This window comes from Mustela lutreola, chromosome 2, assembly GCF_030435805.1.
Source record: "Mustela lutreola isolate mMusLut2 chromosome 2, mMusLut2.pri, whole genome shotgun sequence".
NCBI classification, from domain to species: domain Eukaryota; kingdom Metazoa; phylum Chordata; class Mammalia; order Carnivora; family Mustelidae; genus Mustela; species Mustela lutreola.
This window is the reverse complement of record NC_081291.1, coordinates 118,524,868-118,545,851: the sequence shown is the minus strand read 5'-3', so window position 1 is coordinate 118,545,851 and position 20,984 is coordinate 118,524,868. Positions and strand designations below refer to the sequence as shown.

At 38.0% G+C, this 20,984-nt stretch overlaps 1 protein-coding gene across 4 annotated transcripts in view; it reads right to left on the bottom strand.

The window, feature by feature from the left end:
- The window catches only part of MCF2L2 (MCF.2 cell line derived transforming sequence-like 2), a 254,225-nt gene that overhangs the window by 145,746 nt on the left and 87,495 nt on the right, over positions 1 to 20,984 (bottom strand). For all 4 annotated transcript variants that reach the window (XM_059163358.1, XM_059163355.1, XM_059163356.1 and 1 more), the window contains 3 exons: positions 18,731 to 18,821; positions 16,164 to 16,283; positions 1,391 to 1,507 (listed from right to left, as the gene is read on the bottom strand). In XM_059163358.1, the coding sequence (XP_059019341.1) occupies positions 1,391 to 1,507; positions 16,164 to 16,283; positions 18,731 to 18,821 (328 nt within the window). The remainder of the gene's footprint in view (positions 1 to 1,390; positions 1,508 to 16,163; positions 16,284 to 18,730; positions 18,822 to 20,984) is intronic.

Sequence of the window (20,984 nt, the reverse complement as noted above, 5' to 3'; positions counted from 1 at the left end):
GGAGAAGGAGGGTGAGGTTATGGACATTGGGGAGGGTATGTGCTATGGTGAGTGCTGTGAAGTGTGTAAACCTGGCAATTCACAGACCTGTACCCCTGGTGAAAAAATATATTATATGTTTATAAAAAATTAAAAATTAAAAAAAAAAGTCATTCAGGTGTTTATTGGTAAATGTTGAGCAACATGGTTCCAAAGTGCCCGGATACAGAGAGAGGGGGCTGTCACCACAACCTATCACTGGGGTGGTAAAGGGAGCTTCTGACTCAGCTCAGAAAACCTAGTCATTTTGAGCATTTGGGGGATATCTATGAGAGTGGGAAAGGGGAATGGAAGCTTTATACAGAAACACTCATTATTTGAGTTTCAATCCCACTTTTTCCTCCATATTACTGACCCTTTAGTTTAGCATAGTAACCACTACTGTGAGTGAATCAAGTAAAATACTTTATGTCAGGTGCTTTTATGCATATTACATCACTCTGTCTCACATCCGACTCTCAGACAGCTTCTGTCTGTCTGAGGTTTCTCATCATTGGCACTATTGACATTTGAGCCAGACAATTCTTTGTTGTAGGGGGCTGTCTCATGCGTGAGATGCTTCACAGCATCTCTGCCTCCTACCCAGCACTAGGTGCCAATAACATTGCTCTTCCCAAGTTATGACTATAAAAAAAAATCTGTCTAGGGGTGCCTGGGTGGCTCAGTGGGTTAAAGCCTCTGCCTTCGGCTCGGGTCATGATCCCAGTGTCCTGGGATCGAGCCCCACATCGGGCTCTCTGCTTGGCAGGGAGCCTCATTCCTCCTCTCTCTCTCTGCCTACCTCTCTGCCTACTTGTAATCTCTGCCTGTCAAATAAATAAATAAAATCTTTAAAAAAAAAATCTGTCTAAAACTGCCCCCAGCTGACAACTACTGCTAGTTCCATTTTAACAGGAGAAAAGCTGAAAGAGGTTTAACAACCGAGCAAAGGTCAGCCAATAAGTAATGGTGACAATATTCAAATACAGCTCCTTCTGACTCAGTGGGTTTTATCTTTCTGTACATTAGAATCATCTGGGGAGTTTTGTGGAATGCTAATGTCTGAGACACAACCCTGATCAAGCAAATTAGTTTCTCTGAGGTATAGCTGGGTGCTGGTGTGTTGAAAACTCCCCAGCTGCATTCCAAGACAAGTCTCCCTAAAACCCCATACTAGATGATGAGGTGAGGCAAAGGGAGATAGTAGGACAAGCCACAGCTTCTTCCCTTCTGCCCCATTTCTCCCCCACCTGTGGCTTAGAAAATCTAATCAACCCAGTGGGCAATGACCACCCACCAGTTGATCTTTAACTGCCCCGTCTTCTCGAAAATAAGGAGAGAAAATGTAAATGGCACATAAGTTGGTACTCACAGTTCGATGATTTATCCACTGACTGTGGCGGTATTCCAAAGTTCCCCCTAAGTCCTCTGTCAGTTGGCTTTTGTCAATGTAGCCATGAAGGTCAGACACAGAGTTTAACATAACAATCTATAGAGAAAAAAAATCAATATATTCCTCACAGATAATTGAAGAGTAGCTTATCTAGGTTCTATTATTACTTAAACAGCACTTGAACTTTGCCTAATCAGGAATTCATGTACAAGGAGTTAGTACATCCAGCATAGAAATGTTTTATATTCCCTTTACATTTTCCCCACTTAAGCGAGGAGTACCAAAGGTAGTATAGTCTGTGACAAAATGGTGACCTGGTTCAGAGGACTCCGTTCTAAGCTACCCAGAAGTCGGGTCCTACTTTAGGTGGATTTTTGTCACAAGTTACCAAGCTTAAGTATACTCTTCAGGCACCAAAATCAAGTGTTATATTGAGACCTAAAAATTTGCAATGAGAAGCCCAGTAAGGGGTCGGCTGGTGAATATCAAAATAAAATTAGAATACTGGCACATACTGAGGAGTGTGTGTTAAAAAGATTTACTACACTGATGCCTCCCATGAGGAAGGTTGATACGCCTCAATATATCCTTCATGAAGGAGATCTGGAGGTAATAGGGAGTGGATTTTTATGAATTAACAATCTGGTTAATGAACAAACCAATGCTGATGAACGAATGCCCACACACCTAGAGGGAGCAGACACATTCCAAATTGTCCCTTTCTGCTCCTCTGCAGTGGCTCTGACCAGGTCATGATCCTAGCCCTGTTTCAGGGATTATATCACACCCCCTACTCACTCCTAAAGAGAAACAAGGAACTCTCACTCCTACTTCTGAAACATGCCCCTGTAAGCCTTTAACTGATGACTTCATTTTTCTTCACTCCTTGTTGATTATTTTGAAAATTGACTCTTTTTCAGAGGACATAAGAACATAGGGTCTCTGGGGTGCCTGGCTGGGTCAGTTGGTGAAGCATGCAACTCTTGATCCCCCACATGTGGTATGGAGATTACTTAATAAAATCGATTTTTTTAAAAAAATAGGGGCTTTATTCTATTATTATATAGTATTAGTCGAGTGATAAATCCACTTTGGAATAGAAGGAATGTAAATTAAGGCCCAAAGTCTATAGGTGAAAAACAAAATTGATATACTCATTCAATGAATAAGGTATTGAATTTCTAATAAATGCCAGGCTCCAAGGGATAACACAGTCAGCACAACAGTCAACAGTCCCTGACTCGAGGAACTCAGGTTTTGTGGGATTTGGTTACTACATATCACTGTTAACCTTATCAGATCCCTGCCTTTCTCCCTCACTTCTGAAAAGGAGTTTGGGAATTTTTTTTAATTAATTAATTAATTAATTACATTTTAAGCTCTATGCCCAATGTGGGGTTCGAACCCACAACCCTGAGATCAAGAGTCACATGCTCCTCCAACTAAGCCAGCCAGGCAAGCCAGGAGTCTGCAAATTTTTAAAAATTATATTTATAACATGAGAAAAAGTTGAAAGAATCCAAACCTGAATCCATTTTTGCCTTTCCCTCCTAAAAATTTTAAACCACTAAAAATTTTAAACCGCTAAAAATAAAAAAGATTTTTAGGCTTTCTAATATTAGAAATTAATAGGACACAAAACAAGAAGTTGCCAATATATTTTGCTTCTTGAAATATTAATTGCTATGGTAACACTTGGAGCTTTGTTTTTTTTTTTTTTTTTTTTTTTAAAATACTAATGTGGAAAATCTTATTAGGCAGAAGTAACTTTGCCACACAGCCTGGAGTTTTAAAAAACATATCCTGGGGCACCTGGGTGGCTCAGCATGTTAAGTGTCTGCCTTTGGCTCAGGTCATGATCCCAGGGGCCTGGGATCAAGTCCTGCATCAGGCTCCCTGCTTAGCAGAGATCCTGCTTCTCCCTCTCCTTCTACTGCTGCTCGCCTTGCTTGTTCTCCCTCTTTCTCTGTCAAATAAATAAACTAATTAATTAATAAAAATAATTTTAAAAATAAAATAAAAAATATATCCTGCCAGGTTGCACAACTTCTGTTCTACCTAACTGAATAGCAGAGGGAGGCATGTGTTCCACGCTTGCTGGGACTCTGCCTACTCACCTTTAGCTATAAAGGACGAAGAGAAATTTTGAATTGGAAGAAAAAATGAAAATTAGAAATAAAAGGAAGATATTAGGGGTGCCTGGGTGGTTCAGTTGGTTAAGCAACTGCCTTCAGATCGGGTCATGATCCTGGGGTTGCAAGATCTAGTCCCACATCAGGCTTGCTACTCGGCAGGGTGTATGCTTCTCCCTCTGACCTCTCCCATCTCATGCTCTCTTTCTCAAATAAATTAAATATTTTTTTTAAAAAAGGAAGATATTAGAGGATTTAGTACTGTTAAATATTGATCAAAGCAAGCCCAATTAAAATCCCAGAAGACTTTCTGTAGAAAGTCTCAAGCTAACTCTAAAAGCTATACGGACATGTAAAATAGGTAGAATAGGCAAAACAATTTTTAAAATGAATAAAGTTTCAAGACTTCAAACTATAGTAGTTAAGAGTTTGGTAACAGCAAAGGACAGCCAAATCAATCAATGGAATAGAACAGAAAGTCCTGAAATAGGCTCACACAAATATGGCCAAGTGATTTTTTTAACTCTTTATTTTAAAGTAATTATAGTGGTTATAGTAATTTTGAAATAATTATATAAGTACAGATCCACAGGAAGTTGCAAAGATAGTACAGAGAGGTCCCACGTACCCTTCACCAAGTCCCTGCCCTCTATGGTTGCATCTTACATAATTATAGTACAAAATCAAAGGCAGGAACTTGATATTGATGTAATGTGTATGTTTAGTTCTATATCATTTTCACATCTGTAGATTTGTGTAACCACCAGAAAAATCAAGATGCAGAACTAACTGTTTCATCACTATAAAAGTCTTCCTTGTGTTATCTTTTATTTTTTTTAAAGAGTTTTCTATTTATCTGAGAGAAAGAGAGAGAGAGACAGCATGAGAAGGGGGAGAGACAGCATGAGAAGGGGGAGAGACAGCATGAGAAGGGGGAGAGACAGAGAGAGAGGGAGAAGCAGACTCCCTGCCAAGCTGGGAACCTGATGTGGAGCTCAATCCCAGGACCTGGAGATCACAACCTGAGCTGAAGGCAGATGCCCAACTAACTGAGCTACCCAGGCACCCAAAGCTTATGCTGTCCTTTATAAGCACACCTCACCCCCTAGTCATCCCTGAACCCTGGCAAACACGAACCTGACTTTTGACAGAGGTGCAAAAAGTCATTTCCATGGAGAAATAATTCCATTTTCAATGAACAGTGCTAAAACAACTAGACATCCATATGCCAAAAAAGGAACCTTAATTTTTAACCTCATACAAAAATTAACTCAAAATGCATCAGAGATCTAAATCTAAGACATAAAACTTGGAGAAGAAAACATAAAGGAAAAATAAGGAGAAAATCTTTGAGTTAGGAGAGTTCTGAAATACAACACCAAAAACACAAAACATAGAAGAAGAATTGATAAACTGGACTTCATCCAAATAAAAAGCATTTGCTCTTCAAAAGACAGGGTGAAAAGACAACCCATAGACCAGGAGAAAATATTTGCAAATCACATATCTGACAATGGATCCATATCTACTCTCAAAACTTAACAGTAAAAAAACCCATATAATTAAAAATTGGCAAAGAGGACTTCTGAAAAAAAATGGTCAAGTAGGCCACACAGAAAGAGGTAGGAGGGACAGAGAGGCAGTTGGGAGCCAAACTCCCAGGAGACTTAACCACAAACAGTAGGGACACCACAAGCATGGAGAAGGCAGAGAAGCAGATCCCATACCAGGCACCTGGGGCACAGGGAACCTGCAGTGGGAAGGTAAGTCCTATAACATTTGGCTTTGGAAATCCAGTGGGGCTTAACCTTGTGACTTTTTACAATCAGTAGGACTTAACTCCAGGCACTTTAAAAATCAGCGGGCTTAGCTCTGGGAAAGACAGAGGGTGAAAGGAAAATGAGTTCCAGTCCTTAAAGAGCCAACACAACAAACAACCTAGCCAAGGTATGGTATAGAAGTAGCAATCTGAAAGCACCAAGAGTATATGAAAAGAAGACTTACTTACTAATCTCAGAACCTGCACAGGAGGGGCAGGAATCTTTAGGTGACTTCTCCTAGAACAAAGTCCTAGCAAGTGACATCAGCCCCCAACGCCACCCCAGCCTAGATAGCCAGACAGCTGTGGAAACCAGTTCAAACACTCTCCCATAGCTTGCTAATACCACAGACCCCACTCCTGCATTCTCCTGAAGAGCCACCTCATCCACCCCACCCCACTCCACAGTGGTCCCTCCAAAATGGGTCCTGCCAAGACAAAGCCTGCAAGAAACCCCCAGCAGGGACCAGTGCTACTCCAAAGTAACTCCTGTCCTGGGGAGAGAGGAAGATTAACTACACACATCAGTGTGACTACAGTCCCAGCAGGTGGGACTGGAGACATCTGGTCTAACTGCCTGCCCCACACACCAATAAGGCTTTCAGGAGGCAGCATGAGAGAGCACCCTGCTGTTTAGTACCACTGCAGTCCTAGTAGATGAGCTGAGGGCAGGCATCTAATCTGACTGCTGCCATCACCCAACTACATCTACACCCAGCTACACAACTGTCATGTGCAACCATAACAGGCAAAGTCAGCCATTGCAGCTAACTGGATTGAAGGCAAATGAGGCTCAGCCACAACAGTGGGACACACACAAGCCACAAAGGAGATACCCCTAAAGCATCTGGTTCAGGTAAATGGGGGTGTTGTGTTACAGGGCACTACAAGACCTCTTCTTCATAAGGCTACTACTTTCAAGAGCAGGAGACAAAGCTGAATTTCCTAACACATAGAAACAGACACAGAGAGTTACACAAAATAAGAACACAGGAGTATGTCCTGAATGAAAGAAAAGGACAAAAACAACATTTAAAAAAGTTAAATGGGGGTTGCTTAAGTACATTTAAGTATCCAACTCTTGATTTCAGCTTAGTCATGATCTCAGGGTCCTGGGATCAAGCTCCACATCAGGCTTCATGCTCAGTGGGGAATCTGCCTGAGGAGTCTCTCCCTCTCATTCTCCCTCCACCCCTACCCCGCTCACGTGCATGTGTACAAGTTCTCTCTTTCTCTCTCTAAGATAAATAAATAAATGTTAAAGAAAATAGTTAAATGAAAGAGATAACTAATATGCCTAATAAAGAACTCAAAGTAACAGTCAAAAAGATACTTGCTGGACTTGAGAAAAGACTGGAGGATCTCACTAAGACCTTCAACAAAGAGATAGAAAATATTAAAAAGAACCAATCAAACATGAAAAAGTCAATAACTGAAATTAAAAATACACTAGAGGGTATCAATAGCAAATCAGAGAAGACAGAAGAACAGATCAGGGATTTGAAATATGGAGTAATAAAAAGCAACCAAGCTCTCTGCTCTGGGTAGCCAGACCCAAGGAGGGATGGCGAGAAGCAAACAAGTTAAATGGCAAAAGGAAAAAGAATAATAAAAGCTGAGAATGGATTATAGAAACTCAGTGACATCATCAAGCATAATAATATTAGCATTACAGGGATGCCAGAAAGAAAAAAGAGAAAAAAGGGGATAGAAAATTTATTTGAAGAAATAATAGCTAAAAACTCCCCTAATCTGAGGAAGGGAATAGAAATCCAGATCTAAGAGACACAGGGAACCCCCAACAAAATCAAACCAAGAACGCCTACAGTCTACACCAAGACACACAGTAATTAAAATGAAAAAACAATGATAGAGAAAGGAATGAGAAAGGAAAACAGTAACATAAAAGGGAAACTTCAGAAGGCTATAAGCTGGTTTTTCAGCAGAAACTATGCAGGCCAGAAGAGAGTGGCATGATCTATACAAAGGGCCAAAAGGAAAAAACAAAAACAAACAAACAAACAAAAAACCTATAAACAAGAATACTCTATCCAGCAAGATTACTATTCAGAATATAAGGAAAGATAAAGAATTTCCCAGACAAACAAAAGTTAAAGGAATTCATCACCAATAAACCAGCTTTACAAGAAACACTGAAAGGAATTCTTTGAGTCAAAAGAAAAGGCTATAATAGGAGTAAGACAATTATGAAATGAAAAAAATTTCATAATTAAATGCAGACAAAATAAAAGTAGTAGATGAGGGGCATTGGCTGGCTCAACTGGAAGAGCATGCAACTCTAGTCTCGGAGTCACGGGTTTGAGCCCCACATCGGGTGTAGAGATTACTTAAATAAACTTTTTAAAAAGTAGTAGATGAATCACTCACAAAACCATTAGGTAGGTTAAAGCACAAAAGCAGTAAAATAAATTATATATACAGAAATCAGTAAAGGGATTCACAGAATAACAGAATGTTAAGTATGAAATCATATACAAAAAACATGGAGGGTGGAGAAGTAAAAATTTAGTGCTTTTAGAATGGGTTCAAACTCAAATGACGAAAAACTCAATATAGACTGCTCTATGCATCACATGTTAAAAATGGACCTCGTGATAACCATACAAACACACACACACAAAAGCTTGTAACAGTCACACAAAAAATAAAGAAAAAGGAATCCAAGCGAATCAATAAAGAAAGTCATCAAACCACCAGGGAAGACAGCAAGAAAAGAAGAAAGGAGCAGAAAAGAACAACAAAACAACTGTAAAACATAACAAAATGGCAGTGAGTACATATTTATCAATAATTACTTTGAATATACTTTGAATCAAAAGACATAGGATGACTGAATGGATAAAAGAGCAAAACCCGTCTATATGTTGCCTACAGGAGACTCATTTCAGACCTAAAAATATATGCAGATAATGGAAAATGGAAGAACATTTATCATGCAAATGAAAAGAAAATGAGGATATCAATATTTATATCATACAAAATCAACTTTAAGACAGACTATAACTTGAGAAAAAGAAGGGCTCTACATGATGATAAAGGGTACAATCCAACAAAAGGATACAACAATTGTAAATATTTATACACCCAACATGAAAGCACCTAAATATATGAAGTAACTATAAATAGACATGAAGGTAGAAATCAATAGTTACACAGTAATAGTAGAGATATTAACACTCCACTTACATTAGCGGATAGGTCATCCAGACAGAAAATGGACAAAGAAACAGTGGCTTTGAATGACACATTGGACCAGATGGATCTAACAGATATATTCAGAATGTTCCACCCTAAAACAGCAGAATACATTCTTTTCAAATGCATATAGAACACTCTCCAGAATAGATCACATACTAGCCACAAAACAAGTCTCAATAAATTCAAAAAGGCTGAAATCATATCATGCATCTTTTCTGACCATAATAGTATGAAACTAGAAATCAACCACAAGAAAAAATTTGGAAAGAACACAAATACATGCTAACTAACATGCTACTGAGCAATGAATGGGTCAACCAAGAAACCAAAGAAGAAATAAAAAAATACACATGGAGACAAATAAAAATGAAAATACAACAGTCCAGATTTTTGGGGTGAAGTACAAGCTGTTCCAAAAGAGAAGATTATAATGATTCAGACCTACCTCAAGAAACAAGAAAAGTCTTGGGGCACCTGGGTGGCTCAAGCATTAAGAGTCTGCCTTTGGTTCAGGTCATGATCCTAGGGTCCTGGGATTGAGTCCAACATCCGGCTCCCTACTCAGCAGGAAACCAGCCTCTCCCACTCCCCCTGCTTGTACTCCCTCTCTTGCTGTCTGTCTGTCTCTCTCTCTCTCTCTCTCTCTGTCAAATAAATAAGTAAAATCTTAAAAAAAAATTTTTTTTAAAGCAAGAAAATTCTCAAACAAACCTAACCTTATACTAAAGGAACTAGAAAAAAAAAGAACAAAGCCAGAGACAATAAAAGAAAGGAAATAATGACAAGAGTGAAAGAAATGAAATGGAGACAGCTTTGTAATATGGCTTGAAGTTTGGATTTGTGATGCCACCAGCTTTGGTTTTCTTTTTCAACACTCCTTTGGCTAGTCATCATCTTTTTCTGGTTCCATACAAATTTTAGGATTATTTGTTCCAGCTCTGTGAAAAACGTTGATGGCATTTGATAGGGATTGCATTGAATGTGTAGATTGCTCTGGGTAGCATAGAAATTTTAACAATATCTGTTCTTTCAATCCATGAGCATGAAATGTTTTTCCATTTCTTTGTGTCTTCCTCAACTACCTTCATAAGTGTTCTATAGTTTTCAGTTTCCCTTACCTCTTTGGTTAGGTTTATTCCTAAGTATTATACGGTTTTTGGTGCAATTGTAAATACAAAAGATTCCTTAATTTCTCTTTCTGCCATTGATTTCTGTGCATTGATTTTATAACCTTTCACTTTTTTGAATTCCTATATGAGATCTAGCAATTTTGGGGCGGAGTCTTTTGGGTTTTCCACATAGAGTATCATGTCAATCTGCAGAGAGTGAGTTTGACTTCTTTGCCAATTTGGGTGCATAGTTCTTTTTGTTGTCTGATTGCTGAAGCTAGGACTTCTAGTACTGTGTCCAAGCTATATTACAAAGTTGTAATCGTCAAGACAGTGTAGTACTGACACAAAAACAGACATGTAGATCAATGGAACAGAATAGAGAACCCAGAAATGGACCCTCAACTCTATGGTCAACTAATCTTTGATAAAGCAGGAAAGAATACCCAGTGGGAAAATATAGTCTCTCTAATAAATGGTGTTGGGAAAATTGGACAGCCACATGCAGAAGAATGAAACTGGACCACTTTCTTACACCATATACAAAAACCTTGATGGGACTGGAGGAGATCATGCTGAATGAAATAAGTCAAGAAGGAATAACATGGAGGACATTAGGAGAAAGAAAGGAAAAGTGAAGTGGGGGGAAATTGGAGGGGGAGAGGAATCATGACAGACTATGGACTCCAGAGAAACATCTGAGGGTTTTAGAGAGGAGGGGAGGTGGTGGAATGGGTGAGCCTGGTGGTGGGTATTAAAGGAGGACATGTATTGCATGAAGCACTGGGTGTTATATATAAACAGTGAATCTTAGAATACATCAAAAACTAATGATGTACTATATGGTGACTAACATAAGACAATAAAATGAATAAATGAATAAATAAAACTTAAAACAGATGAGAGACCTAAATGTGAAACAGGAATCCATCAAATTCCTAGAGGAGAACACAGGCAGAAATCTCTTTGACCTTGGCTCTAGCAACTTCTTTCTAGACAGGTTACAGGAGGCAAGGGAAACTAAGGCAAAAGTGAACTATTGGAACTTTATCAAGATAAAAACCGTCCAAACAATGAGAGAAACAATCAACAAAACTAAAAGACACCCTAAGGAATGGAAGAAGATATTTGCAAATGGCATATCAGATAAAGGGTTAGTATCCAAAATCTATAAGGAGCTTATCAACTCAACATCCAAAAAAACAAATAATCCACTCAAGAAATGGGCAGAAGACATGAACAGATACCTTTTCAAAGAAGACATCCAGGTGGCTAACAGACACATGAGATGATGCTCAGCACCACTCATCATCAAGGAAATACAAATCAAAACCATGATGAGATACCACCTGTGAGAATGGCTAAAATTTACAACACAAGAAACAGGCGTTGGCAAGGATGTAGGACAAGGAGAACCCTCTTGTACCGTTGGGGGGAATGCAAACTGGTGCAGCCAGTGTGGAGTTTCCTCAGAAAGTTAAAAACAGAACTACCCTACAACCCAGCAATTGCACTAGATACCTGCCCAAAGGACACAAAAATACAGATTTGAAGGGCTACATGCACCCCGATGTTTATAGCAGCATTATCAACAACAGCCAAACTATGGAGAGAGTCCAAATGTCCATCAACTGATGAATAAATAAAGATGTGGTATCTATATACAATAGAATATTATTCACCTGAATAATGAATGAATGAAATCTTGCCTTTTGCAATGACATGGATGGAGCTAGAGTGTATTATGCTAAGTGAAATAAGCCAGTCAGAGAAAGACAAATATCATATGATCTCACTCATGTGTGGAATTTAATAAAGAAAACAGATGAACATGTGGGAAGGGGGGCAGAAGAAAGGGAGAGAGGGAAATAAACCATAAGAAACTCTGAACAAAAGAACAAAGAGGGTTGACGGAGGGAGGGAGGTGGGGGGATGGGACAGGATAGGTGAAGGATGGGTGAAGGGTATCATTTTTGTGATGAGCCCTGACTATTTTAGGTAAGTGATGGATCACTGAATTCTACTCTAGAAACCAATACTGCACTGTATGTTAACTAAGTAACATTTGAATTTAAAAAAATTAAAGATTAAAAGAAAATAAAAACAAAGCAAGGAAGACAAACCAACAGCTTGGACTGTCATTGAAAAGGCTGAATGTAGGGGCACCTGGGTGGCTCAGTGGGTTAAGGTCTCTGCCTTCAGCTTAGGTCATGATCCCAGAGTCCTGGGATCTAGCCCTACATCGGGCTCTCTGCTCAGCGGGGAGCCTGCTTCCTCCTCTCTCTCTCTCTGCCTACTTGTGATCTCTGTCTGTCAAATAAATAAATAAAAATCTTTAAAAAAATAAATAAAAGGCTAAATGTATTTTGAAGTCTAGTTCCATCAAGTTTGGTAACATTACACTGAACTCTGTGGTGCATCAGAACAGAGAGAATGTTTTTCAGAGTCCATAGTCTCTCATGATTCATGAAGTGGCGGGGGTTTGGGAGGTTGGGGTACCAGGTGGTGGGTATTATAGAGGGCACGGATTGCATGGAGCACTGGGTGTGGTGAAAAAATAATGAATACTGTTTTTCTGAAAATAAATAAATCTAATTAAAAAAAAAAAAAGAACAGAGAGAATGTGATCATCTTCCACAGGTGAAACAGTAGTTGACAAGGTAAATGTTTAACATTTAAAAATGCCCTACTGGGCGCCTGGGTGGCTCAGTGGGTTAAGCCGCTGCCTTCGGCTCGGGTCATGATCTCAGGGTCCTGGGATCAAGTCCCGCATCGGGCTCTCTGCTCAGCAGGGAGCCTGCTTCCTCCTCTCTCTCTCTCTCTGCCTGCCTCTCTGCCTACTTGTTATCTCTCTCTGTCAAATAAAAAAAAAAAATCTTTAAAAATGCCCTACTAATAAGCCTTTAGTATGAGTGACAGAGAGCTTTTAAAAAGTTGATTTTAAGTTTAAAATTGAAAATATAATGGACAAGGTATCAATATACATTACCACATATAGAAGTAACTAAAAACATGGTATCAACACAAAGTAGATGGTCCTTCTCTCTTTAGTATAGATGTACCACATGAAAAGCAAGGCATAAATCACATATGTATCTGTATACATACTATCTCTTGGAGAGATGTGTTTTATACACAACCAGAGAAACATGTATTTGACATTTGGTCAAATGTTTAGTGCTAACTCCAAACCTTTTTGAGTGACACGAAACAATTTTCTTTATCTCTGAAGGGGAACAAGCTTATGAGGATTACAAAAAGTTCATTCATTTCTTGTAAGTCATCCCTTCCCCAGTGCTGTTACTCAGTTCAGGAAAATGGAATAAGAAGCTTATGGCTTACATTTTCTCTTAAACACTCAAGTTATTTTGAAATAAGTATTTAAAATAGAATAGGAAATACCTTTTGTGTCTGGTTAACACCCAAAATATAGGGAAGAAGTGTTTTAGGAAATTTGAGTATTAATATAAAATTAAACCAAAAGAGGGAAAATAAAAGTGGGAAAAGAAACAGAAAAATCCCTTATCTGAGATACAGTCAGTTTTCATTGAGATGGATTAAATATTTTCTCAGAGCAATTTCAGTTAAAGTGAGCTTTTTGAACAGTTAATATGCGTATGTGATAATAAATTCAAACAGAAAGAGTTAAGCTAAATTGAAAATAGTCTTCCTCTCACCCCTACCCCCAGACCTCCAGTTCTACATCCAAGAGGCAATCACTTCAACCAGTTTTTTGATGTCTTATACAGCCTTCCCAAGGTGTGCTATTATATGCAATCACATACAAGCCACTTCTATTTTATTCAAATGGGAATATATTATCCATATTATTTTCCCTTTGCTTTTATCCCCACTTAAAAATACATGCTAGAAGACCTAAAAAAGTTTTTTTTAATGACCTACTATGTGACTTTCTTTTTACAGAAAGTATCTTGCTTTCATGATGGATGTTTTCTGGGTTTTGCCAGATTTTTTAATATTAAAGATTAAATTACTTTTTTACATGCAACTAGTGTAAAGTTTCCTTTTTTACATGCAACTAGTGTAAAGTTTCCCACATAAGGGATCACTGATGATGACCTAAAATTTAAAGTACCAGTGTAAACTCTATGATTTCTAGGATAAATAAATATATTTAGAGAGAAAGAGACATATATGTATGTCTTATGATGATAGACAAATAAGGGAGAAGGGAAAGCTCTAGCTTACAGTAGAGTACCAACTTCTGATTAGTATATGTTCAGAGAGTATTATAGTTGGGAAATCATTATTTTGCAATCAAATTAATAAAGATCATTCCAGGTAAGAATTACCAATAGGTATTAAATATAGAGAGGAATCTTTTGAGGAGCAGGGTATTTGTGTGATCTTAAAATGTTTCTCCAAAGATTCTGTATTAGTTGTAATGGAAACATTTGAGAAACTGGACAATGCCTTAACTAAGGGACCAAAATTAATGTTATCAATGGGGGGGCAGATGAACACTGTGTTTTCCACATGTGACATGACATCACTTAAGCAGTATTCTAACTAGGAATGCATTATCTGAATCAAATCCCGAGAAATCATCATGTGACCCCCAAATAAGGTAAGTTTTGTTTTTAAAGGACTGTATTCTTCAAAAATGCTAATGTTATAGAAGACAAAGAAAGACTGTAGAAATATTTCAGATTAAAGGAAACTAAAGAGACATGACAACTATGTGTACTGTTTGATCCTAAACTAGATCCTATATATACAAATATACATATACATATTCCATATATGTATAATATACATATCTCTTTATATTTAAACCTATCTATATATACTATGAATAGAGAAATAAATATATATATTTATATATGTATAATAGAGAAAAAGAGGTAATCTATCTATAGGAGGAGCAAATAATAAGTAAATAATAAAGCAAATGGGAATAAAACGCTAACAATAGGTGAATGAATCTGGGTAAAGAGCATAGAATGTTCTTTGTATCAATCTTATTCTTGAAATTTTTCTGAGTTTATTTCCAACTAAACAAAAACTGAAACAAAAATATATATTAGAAACTTTTCTATCACTATCGATTCATCTTACCTATTTTTTCCTTTTTGTTTTTTCTTTTTCAATTGAGATGTAATTTACATCAATCAAATGCACAGATTTTAAGGTGATAGTTCAATTAGTTCTGACAACTGTATACACACATGTAACACCATCCAATCAAGATACACATTTCCCTAGAAAATTCCCTTATACCTACTTCCAATCAATCTCCACTCCACCTCAGCCCTAACAGCAGCCATCATTGTGATTTTCTAGTTCAGTTTTGTCTCTTCTTAAATGTTACATAAGAAGAATCATAGAATATATACTCTTTAGTGGTTAATTTCCTTCTTTCAGGAGAATATTATGGAGAGTGTCCATATTGTTAAAATAAACAATACTTCACTCTTTTTTATTGCTTGTTCTTCCATTATGTGACTATGCCACAATTTCTTTATCCATTCACGTGTTGATGGACATTTGTGTTTGTAAGGGTCTTTTTGTGGACGCATGTTTTCATTTCTTTTGGTTGGGTCATTGGTTAGGTGTATGATAACTGCCACTTGCTTTTCTTGTGGTTGTATGCCTTATCACTTTTGCTGGCTACAAAGTATTTAGTTGATTGTGCAGACCATTATTTATTTTTTTATTTATGGTATTCCTAATCATTTTATTTATGGTATTTCCAATCTAATCATTGATTCTTACAAATGATTTGGTAATTAATATCATTATATATACACATGTATGAGAATATCTGTAGAATAACTTTTATTGGAAGGTCAATGAGTGTAAATCCTTTAATTTTTGATAAATGGCACCAATTAGTCCTTCATATCGGTCATTACCAACTTCATTTCAGTCAGCAAAGTATGAAAGTGCCTGTTTCCCCCATCTCTGCCAAAGTTATCAGTAAAATATTTACTCTTGTCATCTTAATTTATTTTTGTTTTATGAGTATATCACATATTGGTTTTACTTTTACTCTACAGTTGCCTATATTTATTTTAGATCCTTATTTTCTTTTACCCATACTATTAAAATAACTCTCCCTCTTTCAGTCACTTCTACCTTCAGATTATATAACTGCAATACCACTTTACCCAAGTTATTCTCCAACTGAAAAACCGTCACTGGATCCCCCCTGCCTACTGAATAAAATCCAGAGCTCTTATTCTTACAGCGAAAACCTATTCCATGTTTTCTACTTTTTTTCTTCCAAACAATTGTCCTATATATAGTCCAACAAGAATGGGGCCTCCCTGTGGACCTCATGTAAAGTATGTCCTTCCCGTCTCCATGTCCTTACATGTGCTCTTCACTCTATACAGAATGCCTCTCCTCTCTCTGCCTATAGAGTCCTACCTCCCTTACAAACTCAGCTCAAATGTCACCTTCTAGACAGGCCCTGACCAAATGCAGACAAGATGAAAAGTCATGCTTACCGGCACTTTCATTTTAAATTCTTCTCGATAATATTTAATGCCAATGTCAGTGAATGTCCTCTGGATAAAGCGAGATGGACGAAGGATGAATATGAGCTGCAAGTTTCCAGGAAATGCTACCTGGAAGGATCATGGAAAGTTTCAGGGCAAATGTCACATCCATTGGTCTCCTCTTGCCCAAGATCACAGACAGGAAAGTTTAAGGAGACAACACAGATGCCAAAGAATTAGAGTATATATCACAGGATTTCAGAGCTGAAAAACATACTGTTTGAAAAAAACAAACCTTTCCTTAAAAATCAAAACAAATCAAAAAACAACAAAAAAAATTCTCTGATTATAAAAGTATTTCAAACTTCTTACAGAAAAAATTGGAAATAAAAGTATATATTAGAAAAAGAAAACCACCAAAACTACCCATGATCTCATAGCCATTTTTAATATTCCAATCTAATTATTTACAGGCTATTTTCTCAACTGAAATATCTTTATCATGGTTAAATTCACACTGTAGAAATATTTTGTAACATGTTTTTCGCCCTTAATATTATACCATGAGTTTTATTTCTATTATTTAAAAATTCTTTGGAAATATTATCTTTCATGGGTGCACAATTACTTAACCAATCCCTTATTGCTAATGATTTAGACTTTTTCATACTTTTATATATCTTAATCCACATTTTGGAATACTTTCCTTGGATAGTTTCCCAAAAGAATTACTGAGTCAAAGACTTAGTATTTCAATGATTCCTGATGCATGTTATTGCCAAGTTGCTTCCAAGAAGCATTGCCTTCCTCTGGAGGCAAGTTCCTGAGAAATGAGATAACTCAGATTCATATAACAACTTAATGGCACAAACGGGGACTCCAAGCCTCCCATTGCTCATGGCTTTCTTTCCTTCTAGTGGTTCCCAAAAAGCAACCTCCTAAAGTGCTTGTTAAAAAGTAATGTGGTCTTCATAGGGCTCTCTCCTCAGTAGGGAGCCTGCTTCCTCCTCTCTCTCTCTCTGCCTGCCTCTCTGCCTATTTGTAATCTCTGTCAAATAAATAAATAAAATCTTTAAAAAAGTATTAAAAAGCAATCTGGTCTTTAGCTTGGAATATTCTGATTCACTAGAATAGGGATGAACTTCACATATCTATTTTCGACAAGTACCTGAAGAGATTCTGATTGGAAGCCAGGTTTTGGGATCCCTGTGCTACAGTGTCTTTTACTCATAAAGATAATGTAATTATTGAACAAATTAGGCTCAAGTCTTAGATTATTCAAGTATTGTCAATGGATCCTGGAAAACCAGAACTCTCTTGAGGCCAGTCCTCTAAAATATTCATGGGCCCTGTCAAGGGTCTAAAGCCTCAAGCCATCAACTACCATTGTATTTTTCCCAAAAACTAAAATTTTCCCAAAAATTTTAGCCAAAACTAAACCAAAGGAACAAAACAATCCATACACAAGGGGAAGGGAGTTTTCCTTTCCCCCAGTGTTTGAAATGCAAGCTCCTAAACAGAAGCAGCTTGCATTTTTGTTACATCATGGTAGGACAAATAGACTGAGACACTATTTGTATTTCTGGTTGAGGCTCTAGGTCTGAGACTCCATGTATGTGCATGTTTGCATGTGTGACTACCTTTGTAAGTAGGCATGAATGAGGCTTCTAAAGTCCCTCTCCCACCCCAGCCTCCACACACACATCACCCTACCATATCCCATCCTCTTCGGCCTTCTCAACTGCCCTAGGAAGCCTGTGCTTTGGTGGAAATGCTGGCATGGCTGCCCTGAGGTGTCTCTCCCTGCACATGTGGTTGAGTTCCCTGTCCCCACAGAGAGAAAGGATACATCTACTTGCTGAAAGGCAACAAACAGGGATCGGGATCAAAATCAGACTAAATAGATGGAAAAGGAAATTCATCCAAGGTTGCACATATTATATTTTGTCTGTTTTGTCCAGTATCTTTCAGTATGTGGAAAACTAATTTGAATAACAAAATGAAGGCTGGCTTACACTGGGTGACCGCCCTCACCAAAGAAAATCTAAGACAAGGATTTGGGTATAGTTTATTGAGGAAGTGATCCCAGGAAACACAGAGGAGTGGGGGAGAGTGAGAAAGTGATAACAAGAAAGCCAGTGTAATAAGATGGGGCACTGCTGGGGGCAAGAAGGGTTGGGGCTCTCTGAGATACTGTGTGGTACATATCTCAGAATTCTGAGGGGTGTGGAGGCTGGGGCATTTATCCATCAACTCCCATATCCATCAACTCCCATAACTCAGTCGTTTGTCACTCCTGGGGCATTAACTTCCCAGCACTCCCTATTCGCCCCCCATTCAGTGACCAAAGAGGTCAATAAGATAGATTCAGGAAGATTTTGACAGGCTCAGGAATTGTCTGTCATGACAGGCAGGTGGCAGAGGGAACATGGATGTGACCCAACAGCCTCTGCTACAAAGACCTTCCTAAAATTTGGCATAAAACAATTGCCTTTTCCCTGTGACTTTGAGAGAAAATAGTTGAACAAACAATTTAAATTACTTCTTATAATAACAGCACAAAAGTGAATATTTACAGCTATTCGTGTCAATGATGCTTTTATGGAGCTCCACTTGTCCCGTCGCCGGTCGATAACAATGATGAATCCGATGCTGGCAGCCTCCACACTGCAAAAAAGGATGATCAGTATCAGAGACCAGGTGAGACACATGGGTTCTGGGCAGCTCCCTCACCAGGATATTCTACAGCCTCTGGTACCCTGGGCTCAAGCGTAAACATGCCATGTGGCACAAGGGAAAACCTGGTCTGATTTCCCTGACAAAAGAATCAACTTCCTCTCTTCATCTAAGCCCGGCAGCCTTAACAAAACAGAATTATTTGTTGTCTCAAACCCTCTCAAGGCTCTGTTTATGGCTGGCAAGTGTCCAAAACACCCAAGGAGCACATGTGCTCAGACTTAGAGGAAAATGCACATGTCAGGTAGGAATCATATGTGTAAGTATATGCAAAGGAAAGCAAGGTTGAGCTCTGCCATCCTTCCACTCCCAAAACTGACATACATGGAGCTATCAATATGCTTCCTTAGGAGTGAATTCTAGAGGTGTTCAGAAATACCACGTTTATGGGAATTACAACCCCCTTCCAATGCCCAATGATGAACAGCCAGAAAATTATATGCACAAGAAGATATTATTCTCATCAAGAATGAAAGGAAGCTGTTTTACTCCCTTCCAAGTCCTCACAAAATTCTTTTAAACTAATATCCCCAAAATGAAAACATTTTTCTTCTTTCTCTCTTTGGGAGGAACTATTATATACAGGAAAGAGCAAAGGCTTTGGATTCTAGTGGCTTAGATCCTAGAGCTGCCACTTAATAGCACTGTGACCTGGGGAAGTCACCCACCCTCTCTAAAGCTCAGTTTCCACACCCATAAAATGAAAATAATACCACCAAAAATGAAGTCCTTAAAAGCATAAATTCTGAAGCCAGATTGCCTAGGTATGAAACATTAATTCCACCATTTATATAGTGTGTATGGGGGTGGAAGGTGGAATTACTTAACCTCTATAGTTTCTAAGAGACCCCATTTGTTAAGTAGGAACCAAAATAGTACCTATCTATATGGTTGATGTAAGGATTAAATGAGTATGGATAAGAAATACACAAGAGGCTCAAAACAATGCCTGGTGCTTGGTACATATACATTGTATATATACTAATATTATGATTATTTCATATGTCCTTGTCATGGCAATGAAAAGAGATCAAGTACATGAAAAGTAGATGGCCTCTAGTAAACGTTTAATAACTCTCTACTATTAGGCAAAAGATAAGCTTTACCATAATGAGTGCCTGTATGGGGGTAAGGCAGAAGATCTAAGATCTAAGCAAACATTGAGAAAACACAAGTAGTTGATCTGAAATAGGTATTCCTGGACCAAGCCATTATCAAAGTTCTACAATGACCCAGGTTCTCTTACTGGGAACACTTTCCAGGCCACAATACAAGGTGTGTGTGTGGGGGGTGGTCTCACTGGGTAAAAGAGGCAGAGACCTGGGGATTATAGAAGCAAAAGTTGCTAGAACTTGAGGAGGAACATAGAGGGAACCCCAGAAATTTTCATGGAAGTTCTCCTTTAACGCTGCCAATGCCCACGCCCCACTATTTCAGGCAGGACTCCAGAAGGCTGACAGAGAAGAGCAACTACACATGTGAAAACTGATGAAAAATTATAAAGTTTGTGTAGTTCTGGGGAAAGAAAGACAGTAGGCGTTGGACCTACCCAAAACAGACAGACTTTGAAGAGCAGCCTGGGCCTTCAGGTGAAACTCCAGAAAGGCAATACTCTAGGATAAATGAAACATCATAGGAATTGCCACAGGATTAAGGCTATACTCTAGGAATAAGGACCAAGCAGAAATAGACTTGCCCTAAGAAAACCTAAAAAGCAGTCTTCAAAAAGATCAAGGTGAACTACCAGTAATTTAACTTCCCATCAGATCAAACTCAATACTTTTTGTAAGCAAATAAGCCTCTATAACGTATAATCTACAATATCCAGCATAAAATATTATTAGAAATGCAAAAAAGCAAGAAGAAAACAATAAATAAGATATGAAATAGTCAATAACTCAAAGTCAAAAATAGTCAATAACTCAAAGATAATCCTGGTTTTTGGCAGAAAAAACTTTAATGTAATTATGATCAATATGTTAAAAAAAGAGGAAAGGGTAGACAAAATAGATCAAAAGATTCATTATTTCAGCAGAGAATTAGAAACTATAATAAAGAATAAATGAGCCTCCTAGAATTACAAAACACCAATAT